Here is an 18,605-nt window from a genome sequence, read left to right as displayed (position 1 = left end):
TGGACTTATATTATTATTTTTTAAACAACCGGGTCTGGAATAAAGACTTTTGATTTATATTATAATTTTTGAAACAACAGGGTCTGGAAAAAGACTTTGGATTTATATTATAATTTTTGAAACAAACGGGTCTGGAGAAAAGACTTTGGACTTATATTATCATTTTTTAAACAATCGGGTCTAGAATAAAGACTTTTGGATCATATGATTATTTTTGAAACAACCGGGTCTGGAATAAAGACTTTGGACTTATATTATCATTTTTGAAACAATCGGGTCTGGAATAAAGACTTTTGGCTCATATGATTAGTTTTTAAACAACCGGGACTGGAATAAAGACTTTGGACTTATATTATTATATTTTTAACAACCGGGTCTGGAATAAAGACTTTGGGCTCATGTTATTATTTTCGAAACAACCGGGTCTGGAATAAAGACTTTGGATTTATATTATTATTTTTTAAACAACCGGGTCTGGAATAAAGACTTTGGACTTATATTATCATTTTTTAAACAATCGGGTCTGGAATAAAGACTTTTGGCTCATATGATTATTTTTTAAACAACCGGGTCTGGAATAAAGACTTTGGACTTATATTATTATATTTTAAACAACCGGGTCTGGAATAAAGACTTTGGATTTATATTATAATTTTTGAAACAACCGGGTCTGGAGAAAAGACTTTGGACTTATATTATAATTTTTGAAACAATCGGGTCTGGAATAAAGACTTTTGGATCATATGATTATTTTTTAAACAACCGGGTCTGGAATAAAGACTTTTGATTTATATTATAATTTTTGAATCAACCGGGTCTAGAGAAAAGACTTTGGACTTATATTATTATTTTCTAAACAACCGGGTCTGGAATAAGGACTTTTGATTTATAACATAATTTTTTAAACAACCGGGTCTGGAATAAAGACTATGGGCTCATATTATTTTTTAAACAACCGGGTCTGGAATAAAGACTTTGGGCTCATATTATTATTTTCAAAACAACCGGGTCTTGAATAAAGACTTTGGACTTATATCATAATTTGTTAATTAACCGGTCAGAAAATGAGACTTTGCACTTTCGTGCTAAATAAACGCATTACTATACGATTTTAGCTTAGAACGGATTTGCCAAAAATCCCTTCAAATTTATTACATTTGTGGGTAAAGTCATTATTACATTTGTGGGCGATCAAAAATTATTACATTTGTGGGTAAAGTGGATTATTACATTTGTGGGTGAAATTATTACATTTGTGGGTAAAGTGTTATTACATTTGTGGGCGTTATTACATTTGTGGGTAAAGTGTTATTACATTTGTGGGCGTTATTACATTTGTGGGCGATTATTACATTTGTGGGTGTAACAGGGTAACGCCCCCTTCCATGTCATCCGCTGCGTAAATCCATGTTAAATGCCCATATGAAAATATGACTTTCGGACATCTACCCCCCGGACGTGATCCATCCCCGGACATCCACCCCCTTGGGCAAGAAAACCTAGGACATCTACCCGGGGGTCTATGTTCGGATTCCCCATTTGTGACAATATTGTCGCTTCCTCGCTTGCATATAATTATTCCGAATGTTTTACGTTTTCTCTTCCATAAAAAATAGATTCGGCCTATATATGAATATTCTATATTTCTCTCTGGCAATTCTCTGATGGCAGATGTACCTGAACTATATCGTGTTAATGAATGGCGATTTTCCACCCCAAGATACCGAAGATATAAAGATTACACTCAAATGTGGGATGTTGTTTTATCCGTTTATTTGTCATGAACAGAGAGTCCGAACAGCAAACCCGTTGACTAGTTCAAGAGGGCGTCAAAAAGAGCTGGAATATCGATTGGAAGCCTTCGTGCCGAGAGAGCGAGTTATAGCGACCAGAGCACGGGGTGAAACCGTCATTGCCTTCCCCTACAGCGCACCCCTTAAACTGGATCTCATTACCCCTCCTTGGAGTATCTTACCCTCTCTGATGGCGCCCCTGTACGGCCTTCTCAATACATCCATGTGCAAGAAAGGATTGTCTGAGATTCGCTACCCACGTAAAGCTATGAAGGCAGTTTCCCAACCGAAGAAAGAAGTTCTTGACGAATGGCTACAAAGTCCAGAAGGTAGGATTTGTTTAAGGTTAAATCATGCAATTATTTTATTTATTTACTTTATTCATTCATTTATTAAAAATCCTTATACAGGATAGGCATGTCCAGATTATATAATACACTGTTTTTCAACATGGTTCCGGAGACAGGACCGTTATGCAGTTAGAGCCAAAGCTAAAAGGATTTATTTTGACCGAAACTAAGCGAACTAGGGCAATGGGGATTCATGATACTGTAGTCAGCGTTCCTGCACTGCCAATTGTACGTTGGTATTGGTATTTATTTTCCATATCACAATGTTAAAGACAATACAAGGTAAATATATGTACATAAAAAATCAAAAGCATAGTGAGAAAGCTGGATAAACCCACTCAGCTTTGTTAATAAAACAAAACTGTTCTGGGGTCCAGAGAATATGTAACAACAGTTACTGTACATAAAATGGCATAACAACAGTTACTGTACATGACATAAAATAGAACATTATACATTAGAAATAACTGAGCTAAACAATAATGAAAAGCAACAAAAAGAATGCAAGAAAATACATCTATACCGTAACGCGACCCCCTGTTACGACACATTTTTGTAACTGCATAATTTGGTAAATTACCGATATGCCTATGTGCAGTTGCCAAAATGTTAAACTATGTTTATGATACAGTTGGTAACGGCATATTTTGGTAAATTCATTTACCAACATCTGTAGGACCTTAACGCCATATTTTGTAACTTCTTGGATCATATTGTCTAATCACAAGTCAGGCTGGGCTCTATATACACGGTCTGATACCCAATTGGTATAATTACAATGCATCAAGTGATACTCATTGCCGCTCCGTCTACTTTACGTTTTTTTTCATCTACAGAGTATTTGGTCTGTCTTTGAAATATACATAAAATTATATTTACATTTCTCTAATTTATTGTTATACGTCGTTACCATAACAACACAGTAATCGACACAATCGAAATACTCTTCTAGTTCGTATGTAACCAAATACCATACCACCTTTACTCCATTATAACTGTCGAAGTTAGCGTTAAAATATGTTACCAAAAATAATGAGCACATAGTCCAAACCTCGTTACGGCACCAAACTGTGCAACATACCAAAATGTGCAATAACAAGCCATAAGCCCATTTAATCAAACAAATGTTCAAATCTAAAACTGTTTCCAGTCAAGACATAAATAATCGGGATAAGCCCGTCAGTCATAAGGACCATAAGTCATAATACTAACTGGTCATAAGGACCGCTAGTCATAACGTGTAAAATCCTATACCCAAAAGCTCGCTAGTCATAATAGGCAAAAGGGGTCGCTAGTCATAAGGTCATAAGGACCATGGGTCATAAGGTCCGATTTTCATAATGCAAGATAAGGGTTGCTATTCATAATGGACCATAAGGGTAATTGATCATAAGGATCGCCAGTCATAATCAACAATGAGGGTCGGAATTCATAATACTAGATGAGGGTCGCTAGTCATAAAAAGGAAGAGGCTACATTGATCATAAGGGTCGCCAGTCATAATAGGGGATGAGGGTCGCCAGTCATAATGGTAGAAGGGGTTCGCCAGTCATAATAATGGATGAGGGTCGCCAGTCATAATAATGGATGAGGGTCGCCAGTCATAATAGGAGAAGGGGTTCGCCAGTCATAATGATAGATGAGGGTCGCCAGTCATAATAGTAGAAGGGGTTCGCTAGTCATAATGGTAGATAAGGGTCGCTATTCATAATAGTAGAAAGGGTTCGCCAGTCATAATGATAGATGAGGGTCGCCAGTCATAATAGTGGATGAGGGTCGCTATTCATAATAGTAGAAGGGGTTCGCCAGTCATAATAATGGATGAGGGTCGCTAGTCATAATAATAGATGAGGTTCGCCAGTCATAATAGTGGATGAGGGTCGCTATTCATAATAGTAGCAGGGGTTCGCCATTCATAATGATAGATGAGGGTCGCCAGTCATAATAGTAGAAGGGGTTCGCCAGTCATAATGGTAGATGAGGGTCCCTATTCATAATAGTAGAAAGGGTTCGCCAGTCATAATGATAGATGAGGGTCGCCAGTCATAATAGTAGAAGGGGTTCGCCAGTCATAATAATGGATGAGGGTCGCCAGTCATAATAATGGATGAGGGTCGCCAGTCATAATAGTAGAAGGGGTTCGCCAGTCATAATAATGGGTGAGGGTCGCTATTCATAATAATGGATGAGGGTCGCCAGTCATAATAGTGGAAGAGGGTCGCCAGTCATAATAGTAGAAGGGGTTCGCCAGTCATAATAATGGATGAGGGTCGTCAGTCATAATAATGGATGAGGGTCGCCAGTCATAACAATGGATGAGGGTCGCCAGTCATAATGGTAGAAGGGGTTCGCCAGTCATAATAGTGGATGAAGGTCGCTATTCATAATAGAACAAAGGGTTCGCCAGTCATAATAATGGATGAGGGTCGCCAGTCATAATAGTAGAAGGGGTTCGCCAGTCATAATGGTAGATGAGGGTCCCTATTCATAATAGTAGAAAGGGTTCGCCAGTCATAATGATAGATGAGGGTCGCCAGTCATAATAGTAGAAGGGGTTCGCCAGTCATAATAATGGATGAGGGTCGCCAGTCATAATAGTAGATGGGGTTCGCCAGTCATAATAGTGGATGAGGGTCGCTATTCATAATAGTAGAAGGGGTTCGCCAGTCATAATAATGGATGAGGGTCGCTATTCATAATAATAGATGAGGTTCGCCAGTCATAATAGTGGATGAGGGTCGCTATTCATAATAGTAGAAAGGGTTCGCCAGTCATAATGATAGATGAGGGTCGCCAGTCATAATAGTGGATGAGGGTCGCTATTCATAATAGTAGAAGGGGTTCGCCAGTCATAATAATGGATGAGGGTCGCTAGTCATAATAATAGATGAGGGTCGCCAGTCATAATAGTAGAAGGGGTTCACCAGTCATAATGGTAGATAAGGGTCGCTATTCATAATAGTAGAAAGGGTTCGCCAGTCATAATGATAGATGAGGGTCGCCAGTCATAATAGCAGAAGGGGTTCGCCAGTCATAATGGTAGATGAGGGTCGCTATTCATAATAGTAGAAAAGGTTCGCCAGTCATAATGATAGATGAGGGTCGCCAGTCATAACAGTGGATGAGGGTCGCTATTCATAATAGTAGAAGGGGTTCGCCAGTCATAATGGTAGATAAGGGTCGCTATTCATAATAGTAGAAAGGGTTCGCCAGTCATAATGATAGATGAGGGTCGCCAGTCATAATAGCAGAAGGGGTTCGCCAGTCATAATGGTAGATGAGGGTCGCTATTCATAATAGTAGAAAGGGTTCGCCAGTCATAATGATAGATGAGGGTCGCCAGTCATAATAGTGGATGAGGGTCGCTATTCATAATAGTAGAAGGGGTTCGCCAGTCATAATAATGGATGAGGGTCGCTAGTCATAATAATAGATGAGGGTCGCCAGTCATAATAGTAGAAGGGTTCGCCAGTCATAATGGTAGATAAGGGTCGCTATTCATAATAGTAGAAAGGGTTCGCCAGTCATAATGATAGATGAGGGTCGCCAGTGATAATAGCAGAAGGGGTTCGCCAGTCATAATGGTAGATGAGGGTCGCTATTCATAATAGTAGAAAGGGTTCGCCAGTCATAATGATAGATGATGGTCGCCAGTCATAATAGTGGATGAGGGTCGCTATTCATAATAGTAGAAGGGGTTCGCCAGTCATAATAATGGATGAGGGTCGCTAGTCATAATAATAGATGAGGGTCGCCAGTCATAATAGTAGAAGGGGTTCACCAGTCATAATGGTAGATAAGGGTCGCTATTCATAATAGTAGAAAGGGTTCGCCAGTCATAATGATAGATGAGGGTCACCAGTCATAATAGCAGAAGGGGTTCGCCAGTCATAATGGTAGATGAGGGTCGCTATTCATAATAGTAGAAAGGGTTCGCCTGTCATAATGATAGATGAGGGTCGCCAGTCATAATAGTGGATGAGGGTCGCTATTCATAATAGTAGAAGGGTTCGCCAGTCATAATGGTAGATAAGGGTCGCTATTCATAATAGTAGAAAGGGTTCGCCAGTCATAATGATAGATGAGGGTCGCCAGTCATAATAGCAGAAGGGGTTCGCCAGTCATAATGGTAGATGAGGGTCGCTATTCATAATAGTAGAAAGGGTTCGCCAGTCATAATGATAGATGAGGGTCGCCAGTCATAATAGTGGATGAGGGTCGCTATTCATAATAGTAGAAGGGGTTCGCCAGTCATAATAATGGATGAGGGTCGCTAGTCATAATAATAGATGAGGGTCGCCAGTCATAATAGTAGAAGGGGTTCGCCAGTCATAATGATAGATGAGGGTCGCCAGTCATAATAGTGGATGAGGGTCGCTATTCATAATAGAAGGGGTTCGCCAGTCATAACAATGGATGAGGGTCGCTAGTCATAATAATAGATGAGGTTCGCCAGTCATAATAGTGGATGAGGGTCGCTATTCATAATAGTAGCAGGGGTTCGCCAGTCATAATGATAGATGAGGGTCGCCAGTCATAATAGTAGAAGGGGTTCGCCAGTCATAATGGTAGATGAGGGTCCCTATTCATAATAGTAGAAAGGGTTCGCCAGCCATAATGATAGATGAGGGTCGCCAGTCATAATAGTAGATGGGGTTCGCCAGTCATAATACTGGATGAGGGTCGCCAGTCATAATAGTAGAAGGGGTTCGCCAGTCATAATAATGGGTGAGGGTCGCTATTCATAATAGTTGATGGGGTTCGCCAGTCATAATAGTGGAAGAGGGTCGCCAGTCATAATAGTAGAAGGGGTTCGCCAGTCATAATAATGGATGAGGGTCGTCAGTCATAATAATGGATGAGGGTCGCCAGTCATAACAATGGATGAGGGTCGCCAGTCATAATGGTAGAAGGGGTTCGCCAGTCATAATAGTGGATGAAGGTCGCTATTCATAATAGAACAAAGGGTTCGCCAGTCATAATAATGGATGAGGGTCGCCAGTCATAATAGTAGAAGGGGTTCGCCAGTCATAATGGTAGATAAGGGTCGCTATTCATAATAGTAGAAAGGGTTCGCCAGTCATAATAATAGATGAGGGTTGCAAGTCATAATAATGGATGAGGGTCGCCAGATATGATAGGATTTATTTATTGGAAACATTTCTTAATAACTTTGGCGCAATCTCAAAATGTATCACTGCAAGGAAAAGACTCCCTGCAGATTATTCAAATCCAAACGTTAACATATATATATCTCAATTAATTATGATATCAAATTATTTGGGATAAGATGAGATAGGCCTATCCAGCCATAATGATTATGCATTCTCCTTTGGCGACTTGCTGTTTTGAAATTGACTGCGGTATGGTTTCGAATTGGGAGGGGGGGAATCGGGTTAGGTAAGTTCGAAATGTTTGTGTGTGTTTGTGGGGGGGGGGGGGGTTAACATTGTACTGGTTTATTGAAAAAGACGGCAAGGGGAGGGATTGAGCCTCTCATGGTCCCGGTTTCCTGGGTCAGTCAGAATATCAAGGAAAAGTAATATTACATTTCAAGATATTGAAGGTCAAGTCGCAAGAAAAATGTTGACTTAACGTTAAAAATTTCTTATAGATTTATTTATTTAATCATTTATTAAAACATCTTTATACAGGATAAAATGTTCAAATAAAACACTGTTTTTCAACACGGTCCTGTTACATCAAGAATATGAAATAACAATAAAAATGCATACAAAATTAATTAAGTTAAAATACTGAATATGCTTAATTTAAAATAAAAGTTGCAAAAAATAGAGAGAGCAGGAAGAGAAATAGTGTGGTTTAGTATATGGCAGAAGTAGAGAGAGAGAGAGAGGGGAAAGAAAGGAGTACAACAGCATAATACAGAATTAACTAGAGAGTTAAGTATACAATAAAATATGGATAAAAGGTCAGTCTACTGTTAATTTAAAAATACTTGTTTTTGTACGACCTCTTGAAATGTAGGAGGTTAGAAATATTCTGGAGTTCATTTGACAAGGAGTTCCATGTCTTTATTGCACTAAATTTAAAGGATTGCTTGAAACTTTCAATATTTGGCTTATAGGTAATACAGCATTCAGTGAATCAGCATTACGTGTATCCATGTCTATCAGTAAATAGTTCAATATCATTACAGAGTCTAATAGGGGCAAGTCCATATATACATTGGTAGAAGCTAAAATACATAAAAAAATCCCTCCTTGTATCAAAAGATTGTCACAATTTCAGTTAAATCTGTACAACTAATAGAAAATCATATTCTTTCATTACAATACGTGCCGCTCGCCTTTGCAGTCTATTAAGTTCCCTGTTTTTCAATGAACAATTACCCAAACGGAACGAGCATGATCTATACATGACTGATTATTTTTTTCAATAAAGTATTATGTAAGTCTGGTTTAAGAGTTTTACTTAAATGTCGTAAAGCATTTAACTTATTGATCTACATAGATGTTTGACATGAACATTTCATATGAGATTATTATTAACTTCAACACCTAAATATCTTACAGAATTAAACTGTTTGAGTTGCCATTAAGCTTTATATAAAATTTTCCTTTGTTTTTTTAATAACGAGTTGAAATAAGCATAATACTTATTCTAGTAACATTGATCTTTAAACAATTGTTTATATACCACTTATCAATTTCATGTAAACATACCTGTAAATCGCATTGAATTGTTATGTAGTATTTTATGTAGTATGTATTTAAGTTCCTGTTATCCTTTCAGTCATTCACATTCACTTGTTTACAAACTCCCCCAATGTCATCTAAGAATCCAAAAACCCCAATGCCATTTAAATCCTAAACCTTGACCATTAATGACCAACCTCCAGTGATGTCAGCTAACTTCAAGGAAGAAGTAGGACTCACACTTCCAGCCCGAGTCACTTGCACAGAGCATCACCACACCCCTTATACCAGAGAAAGTTTGATAGACAGTTACCTATAGACCAATCAGAACAAGTTAACATCCCCCACCTTGAATTGTTACACCCCAAAACTAATGATATAAATAAGACTGCTTGATTATTGAAGAATAGAATACAGAAGAATACTAGACCCACGCTCATCCAGATAGAGAATCGGAAATGTACACAATTACATAATCAGCAAAAATATTACAAACATGCAGCAGCACTGGCGTAAATCCCGGGGGATGGGGATATACCCCCCCCCTTCAAGGAGGGGGAGATGGCCCGAACAAACACCCCCCACACACACACACACATACACACACTTTCTACGAAAGAAATGAAAAAAGTATCACAAGAGATAATTGTTCTATTGGTGAAAATTCTTCCTAAAATACCGCTAAACAAATAAAACAATATTATTTAATCATAAAATGCAAATAAAGAGCCAGTTCACCATTTCCAAACGAAATACTTATGTCATTGAAGAGAAACCCCGGTTTCTTCAAATTCATCAATGTTGGGTCTTTGGGAAGGGATTAAGATGGAATGTCAAAAAAATTGAAACATATAATAAATCCATTAAACCATCATCATGATGGGATAAAAAAAGATAATATTGGAGGGGGTTGCCGTATGGACACACAGTGGCGTAACTAAGGGGGGCATGGGGGGCAGGCCCCCCCCCTCCAATCAGCTGAACAAAAAAACAAACGGGGAAAATGAGAAAAGAGGGAGAATGGAAGAGAAACGTAGCAGTGAAGAGGAAAATATTATTCATTATAATGTTATATTATATGATAATTGTTACATTACATAAGAAACATTGTAATCATACCTTTATGAAACATAATTTGCCCAGGGCCTACGTCTTCATTGTTCCTGGTGCTCGCATTGTCTGTTTCACGAGATATATAATCCTGTTGTACTAAAACATCCCGTTTTCAAGTCAATATAAACCAAATATGTTTCCTAGCACTTGAGTTATCACTGTTTTATTTAGTGACATAGCTTCTTTTTCATGACTCAAAAAGTGATTGCCCCATGTTAAGGTCTTCGTATCTATGAAACATTTCCTTCCATTATTACGTTCGCTTTAGTGGATTGGTGAGATATGACAGCTCTTCATGAATTTCTATAATCTGTCTTTAAAATATCCCTTCTCCTAATCTGAATAACAAAAAAATTCAGCTCTCGCTCGCATGATTTGGTTAATGAAATACGTATATGGTCCTAGTTAATTCCTACAAAGAAACCTTAGAATGCCCCACTATAGGTCTATATTATTTAAATTTTCAGCTCGCGCTTCGCGCTCGCAATATTTGTCAGATGCGTTTGATAATCAAAATTGCAATGACTGCAAAAAGTGTTTCATGTGTTCAGATGTAATTCTAATAAATCAGCAAGCGCTTAGCACTTGCATAAGATGACTATGGTGAGATATGCATACTGTAAGTGGATTCCTAAAATATATTTCTTAAAATCTCGCTGTTTGTGGTCTAATTGTGGTCAGTATAACCATGATAACTGGCAATCACTCAGTGATTCAAATATTTTGCTGGCGCCCCCCCCCATGCCGTGACCCACGGTACGCCACTGTGAAAGTTATCAAACCATTGTCCTCATCCACTATTATGACTGGCGACCCTCATCCATTATTATGACTGGCGAACCCTTTCTACTATTATGACTGGCGACCCTCATCCATTATTATGACTGGCGAACCCCTTCTACTATTATGACTGGCGACCCTCTTCCACTATTATGACTGGCGATCCCCATCCATTATTATGAATAGCGACACTCATCCATTATTATGACTGGCGAACCTCATCCATTATTATGAATAGCGACCCTCATCCATTATTATGACTGGCGACCCCCATCCATTATTATGAATAGCGACACTCATCCATTATTATGAATAGCGACCCTCATCCATTATTATGACTGGCGATCCCCATCCATTATTATGAATAGCGACACTCATCCATTACTATGAATAGCGACCCTCATCCATTATTATGACTGGCGAACCCCTTCTACTATTATGACTGGCGACCCTCATCCATTATTATGACTGGCGAACCCCTTCTACTATTATGACTGGCGACCCTCATCCATTATTATGACTGGCGAACCTCATCCATTATTATGAATAGCGACCCTCATCCATTATTATGACTGGCGAACCCTTTCTACTATTATGACTGGCGACCCTCATCCATTATTATGACTGGCGAACCCCTTCTACTATTATGACTGGCGATCCCCATCCATTATTATGAATAGCGACCCTCATCCATTATTATGACTGGCGACCCTCATCCATTATTATGAATAGCGACCCTCATCCATTATTATGACTGGCGACCCTCATCCATTATTATGACTGGCGAACCCCTTCTACTATTATGACTGGCGACCCTCATCCATTATTATGACTGGCGAACCCCTTCTACTATTATGACTGGCGACCCTCATCCATTATTATGACTGGCGAACCCCTTCTACTATTATGACTGGCGACCCTCATCCACTATTATGACTGGCGATCCCATCCATTATTATGAATAGCGACCCTCATCCATTATTATGACTGGCTAACCCCGTCTACTATTATGACTTGCGACCCTCATCCATTATTATGACTGGCGATCCCCATCCATTATTATGAATAGCGACCCTCATCTATTATTAGGACTGGCGAACCCCTTCTACTATTATGACTGGCGACCCTCATCCATTATTATGACTGGCGAACCCCTTCTACTATTATGACTGGCGACCCTCATCCATTATTATGACTGGCGACCCTCATCCACTATTATGACTGGCGATCCCCATCCATTATTATGAATAGCGACACTCATCCATTATTATGACTGGCGAACCTCATCCATTATTATGAATAGCGACCCTCATCCATTATTATGACTGGCGAACCCCTTCTACTATTATGACTGGCGATCCCATCTATTATTATGACTGGCGAACCCCTTCTACTATTATGACTGGCGACCCTCATCCATTATTATGACTGGCGACCCTCATCCATTATTATGACTGGCGAACCCCTTCTACTATTATGACTGGCGATCCCCATCTATTATTATGACTGGCGAACCCCTTCTACTATTATGACTGGCGACCCTCATCCATTATTATGACTGGCGAACCTCATCCATTATTATGAATAGCGACCCTCATCCATTATTATGACTGGCGAACCCCTTCTACTATTATGACTGGCGACCCTCATCCATTATTATGACTGGCGAACCCCTTCTACTATTATGACTGGCGATCCCCATCCATTATTATGAATAGCGACACTCATCCATTATTATGACTGGCGAACCTCATCCATTATTATGAATAGCGACCCTCATCCATTATTATGACTGGCGAACCCTTTCTACTATTATGACTGGCGACCCTCATCCATTATTATGACTGGCGAACCCTTTCTACTATTATGACTGGCGACCCTCATCCATTATTATGACTGGCGAACCCCTTCTACTATTATGACTGGCGACCCTCATCCACTATTATGACTGGCGATCCCCATCTATTATTATGAATAGCAACACTCATCCATTATTATGACTGGCGAACCTCATCCATTATTATGAATAGCGACCCTCATCCATTATTATGACTGGCGAACCCTTTCTACTATTATGACTGGCGACCCTCATCCATTACTATGAATAGCGACCCTCATCCATTATTATGACTGGCGAACCCCTTCTACTATTATGACTGGCGATCCCCATCTATTATTATGACTGGCGAACCCCTTCTACTATTATGACTGGCGACCCTCATCCATTATTATGACTGGCGAACCTCATCCATTATTATGAATAGCGACCCTCATCCATTATTATGACTGGCGAACCCCTTCTACTATTATGACTGGCGACCCTCATCCATTATTATGACTGGCGAACCCCTTCTACTATTATGACTGGCGATCCCCATCCATTATTATGAATAGCGACACTCATCCATTATTATGACTGGCGAACCTCATCCATTATTATGAATAGCGACCCTCATCCATTATTATGACTGGCGAACCCTTTCTACTATTATGACTGGCGACCCTCATCCATTATTATGACTGGCGAACCCCTTCTACTATTATGACTGGCGACCCTCATCCATTATTATGACTGGCGAACCCCTTCTACTATTATGACTGGCGACCCTCATCCATTATTATGACTGGCGAACCCTTCTACTATTATGACTGGCGACCCTCATCCATTATTATGACTGGCGAACCCCTTCTACTATTATGACTGGCGACCCTCATCCACTATTATGACTGGCGATCCCCATCCATTATTATGAATAGCGACCCTCATCCATTATTATGACTGGCGAACCCGTCTACTATTATGACTTGCGACCCTCATCCATTATTATGACTGGCGAACCCCTTCTACTATTATGACTGGCGACCCTCATCCATTACTATGAATAGCGACCCTCATCCACTATTATGACTGGCGATCCCCATCCATTATTATGAATAGCGACACTCATCCATTATTATGACTGGCGAACTCATCCATTATTATGAATAGCGACCCTCATCCATTATTATGACTGGCGAACCCCTTCTACTATTATGACTGGCGACCCTCATCCATTATTATGACTGGCGAACCCCTTCTACTATTATGACTGGCGACCCTCATCCACTATTATGACTGGCGAACCCCTTCTACTATTATGACTGGCGACCCTCATCCATTATTATGACTGGCGAACCTCATCCATTATTATGAATAGCGACCCTCATCCATTATTATGACTGGCGAACCCTTTCTACTATTATGACTGGCGATCCCCATCTATTATTATGACTGGCGAACCCTTCTACTATTATGACTGGCGACCCTCATCCATTATTATGACTGGCGAACCCTTCTACTATTATGACTGGCGACCCTCATCCACTATTATGACTGGCGAACCCCTTCTACTATTATGACTGGCGAACCCTTCTACTATTATGACTGGCGACCCTCATCCACTATTATGACTGGCGACCCTCATCCATTACTATGAATAGCGACCCTCATCCATTATTATGACTGGCGAACCCCTTCTACTATTATGACTGGCGATCCCCATCTATTATTATGACTGGCGAACCCCTTCTACTATTATGACTGGCGACCCTCATCCACTATTATGACTGGCGATCCCCTTCTACTATTATGACTGGCGACCCTCATCCACTATTATGACTGGCGATCCCCTTCTACTATTATGACTGGCGACCCTCATCCATTATTATGACTGGCGATCCCCATCCATTATTATGAATAGCGACCCTCATCCATTATTATGACTGGCGAACCCCTTCTACTATTATGACTGGCGACCCTCATCCATTACTATGAATAGCGACCCTCATCCATTATTATGACTGGCGAACCCCTTCTACTATTATGACTGGCGACCCTCATCCACTATTATGACTGGCGAACCCCTTCTACTATTATGACTGGCGAACCCCTTCTACTATTATGACTGGCGACCCTCATCCACTATTATGACTGGCGATCCCTATCCATTATTATGAATAGCGACCCTCATCCATTATTATGAATAGCAACCCTCATTCATTGTTATGAATAGCGACCCTCATCCATTATTATGACTGGCGAACCCTTTCTACTATTATGACTGGCGACCCTCATCCACTATTATGACTGGCGACCCTCATCCATTATTATGACTGGCGACCTCATCCACTATTATGACTGGCGACCCTCATCCATTATTATGACTGGCGACCCTCATCCATTATTATGACTGGCGAACCCTTCTACTATTATGACTGGCGACCCTCATCCATTATTATGACTGGCGAACCCCTTCTACTATTATGACTGGCGACCCTCATCCACTATTATGAATGGCGACCCTTATGATCAACGAACCTTTTTCCTCCTGATGACTGGCGACCCTCTTCCTTTATTATGACTAGCGACCTCATGTTTGATTATGAATGGCGACCCCCATCGTTGATTATGACTAGCGACCTCTATGAACAAAGCCCCTTATGAATAGCGACCCTTATGACTATTATGACTAGCGGTCCTTATAACTAGCGGGTATTATGACCAGTGGTCCTTATGACTGGCGGGTGGACCCCCAAATAATCGTATCCAATTGCAACTAAGCATTATGCACTGCCGGAGAAAGCATTTTTTGTCCTCGCTATGTTTAAAAGTGTAGGCCTATACAGATTCAATAACGGTATTTTATTTCGCAAATCAATTGCATATATCAGCAAGATGGCTGCGGTTTTTGCATGCTTACATGAATCTTAAAACATATTACATTTCATATTAAAAGACAAGATATAGATAATAACAGAAGCATGATAACATCATACATATACAAACTTTTGAGGAAAATAAATTTCATAATACATTCTAAAAACCTAAACTTATTCATTATCAAAGTTGCATAGAATATTTGTTAAAAAATAAATCGCATTCGTCTTTCTATGCAACAACATAACATATTTAGCCAGTTTATTTTTTTCTTTCCCTTTACCCGTGTAGGTAAAATAAAAATCAATGAAATTGCTGAAGAGGAGAATGCGGATATGCAGAAGAAGGTGATAGCTCTGAAGGCAGACCTTAAACGAACAGAAACCGAGTTGAGCTTCCTGAAGAGCCAACGCCCGCCACCACCACTGCCGCCGTCACCTTCTCATCTGGGTCCGCTTTCGTCGACCCCATCGCTTCTACCGACTCCACCGATTCTACCCCAAAGATCGCCAAATCGCCCATCCACTCTACCCGGTCTGTCACCACACGCACCCAGTAGCATTATGGGTTCAACCAGCAGTCTATCAAGTTTAGAACCACCACTACCGGCCAGACCCAGCAGCAGATCAAGGTCCAACAGTCTCGATGGAAACGAGTATGACGATCTGTAAGTAAAGTTTGAAGAAAAGATCAGTGACCTGATATTGTAACCCTGATGGGTTACAGAAAAATACCTTTACATGCAGAAGAAGCGCTTATGTCTGTATTGCTGCTCAGAAATTCTAAAGGGAAAAGTGAGTGACATTATTGATCATGGGACTTAAAGAACAGTGTTACGCCTGACGAGGAAATCCATCGATAACGCTTGGGCCATGGGAACGATTTTTTTTTTTCACCGGTGGTGCTGGGTGCTGCTATTTGTAATTTCATAAGTTATTTCACGTCCATACACTCCATAGAGCTTCAATCATCAGGAAATGATGAATCCCCAACACGGTGATTCTTTGGTCGATATTCAATTGAAAGTATTGATTAAAGGAAAAGAAACCTTGGGAACAAGATTGCTTGCGTGAAAACAGAAAAATAAAAGAAACAGATTAACGAAAGTTTGAAAAAAAATCGGACGAATAATGAGAGAGTTGTGAGCATTTGAATATCGTCATCACTAATGCTATGAAGATCCTACCATTGGCAATGCGACAAAGATGTTTAATGTCACTTGTGAACAACTCTCCCAGTACTTTTGTATGTATTTCACTTAAACTGCATATTTTATCAGTAGATCATGGATAAAGAGTTTGTATCACGATAAGAAAGAGCAAAAAAAAGACATTTTGGTTGTATTTTATAGTCCACCAAAGGGAAAGTTGTTCACATGTGACATCACACATCTTTGTCGCATTGCCAACAGGAGGATCTTCATAGCATTAGTGATCGCTATAATGAAATGGTCATAACTTTCTTATTATTTGTCCGATTTTCTCAAATTTTATCAAGTAAAATGCTTACACCTGTAGTCAAATCACTTTGAGGTATTTTCCTTACAGCGACCAAGTTTGAGCAAAATTCTTAAGCGCGATCACGTTTCACAAACCATTTGTCAAAGAGTAAAAAGTTTGAGCGATGGATCTTTGGTGATCATATTTTTTTCTATGGGCATTAAGAGTGTTAAAAAGACTGCGTGGACGACATTTTCGCATGATCGAGCGAGGGCCAAGGGAGGAGGCAAAACAATGAAACAGAACATCAAGAGGAAGACAAATTACACGCAAATGGAGAAAATCTTGCTGTTTGAAAAATACATGGCGAAAAACATACATTATATCGGTTACAGTTCAGGAGAGAGAGAGAGAAAATCAATGCCAACGACCCCACTGCTTTCACATCAAAAGCTGATAAAAAATCTGAAAACATCGACATGGTCGACGAAAGTAAATCTCCACGAAGAGAAGAAAAGGCAGCAAAAGCTGGTAAGAAAATATGCATTTATATAAAAAAAAAACATTGTCCATGTTTTTAGGAATATTTTCCGTAAAAACGTCTCTAACTAAATGATAGAAATCATTTTTCTTGCGATTAGCTGATCCAAAATTTGACCAAAAGCTTCAATCTCTGTACATTGGTTGTTCCGCTGAACTACGTAAGGTACACTGACCAATACATGTGTCTAGAGAAGATAGTAAAACATGTAAAATGTCATAAATTGTTAAATAAATCCCCAGAAAAGATGGTTATTTGTGTCTTATACTAAATGACCTCAGTTGTACTTGGGAATAAGAACCCGAACCGGCATTGTAGTTTTTCTGAGCTTTTGGGATCCCAGACAGTTCTCGTCAGATTTAACATGACTTGTTTTGTTTCATTTTCTACAACTCTAGCTGGAAAAAGACGTACAAAAATTTTGAACGAGGTCAGTCGTACGATGCTGGCCATTACAGAGGAGGATTCTCCAATCAAAAGAAGAGCTTTTTGAGTAGATTCCTTACAATATCGTAAAAGGTATCAACCTATTATCATTATTATTATTAACAGTATTCATTATTTATGTACTGCACATTTCCCAGTTTAGCCCAAAGCGCTTACAATACGAAAAATAATTTGTGTCAAGCATCCCATGTTGGCTTCAAAGGCTTCAAACTCGCCCCAATTTACCTTTTCACTGTTCTACTCAATTATAAATACAACATTACTATGACAATAAAAATTGATCATAAAAACAACAATGGGAATACTAGCCAAGGAGCATATTATTTTTTCTAATTGTAAAATATTCACAAAAACTTCCAAATTTAAAAAAAGAACAGCTTCTAATAACTTTTAAAATCTTTGATTGATTTTCCTCAAACCTTCACCAATATATTTTCCCATTAATTTTTCTGCTATTCTTACAATAAACGTTTTATCAGGTGACCTTCCATTTAATGCTTTCTCTTTGAAATGAATTCCTTGTTCCAAGATACCTTTTGTAACAAAACAAGGCATTCCTTTGAAATACAAAGCATATCAAAGTAAACATTAATGCTGCAAGCCATTACCTCAGCTCCAGTGTTTATTTGGGAAGCTATGTTTTTTTTCTCCATATATAAACAGCCACCTTGATTTACAAATAAAGTATGATAATTAATAGATATTAGTGAAAGCTCCGATCGTGAATAATAGTATGACTTTTAGTATTTCTCAGCGTCTTTTTATTTTTTTTCTCTTTTTGATGCCG

The 18,605-nt window shown here is 39.4% G+C and overlaps 1 protein-coding gene across 1 annotated transcript in view; it reads left to right on the top strand.

Moving 5' to 3' along the window:
* The window catches only part of LOC121411700 (titin-like), a 47,042-nt gene that overhangs the window by 18,811 nt on the left and 9,626 nt on the right, over positions 1–18,605 (top strand). The window contains exons 5-6 of the mRNA XM_041604529.1: positions 1,789–2,122; positions 15,683–16,058. Of these exons, the coding sequence (XP_041460463.1) occupies positions 1,789–2,122; positions 15,683–16,058 (710 nt within the window). The remainder of the gene's footprint in view (positions 1–1,788; positions 2,123–15,682; positions 16,059–18,605) is intronic.

The sequence above is a fragment of the Lytechinus variegatus genome, chromosome 3, assembly GCF_018143015.1.
Source record: "Lytechinus variegatus isolate NC3 chromosome 3, Lvar_3.0, whole genome shotgun sequence".
Taxonomy (NCBI): domain Eukaryota; kingdom Metazoa; phylum Echinodermata; class Echinoidea; order Temnopleuroida; family Toxopneustidae; genus Lytechinus; species Lytechinus variegatus.
Note: the sequence above shows the minus strand (reverse complement) of the source record. Positions and strands in the feature narration are given on the sequence as shown.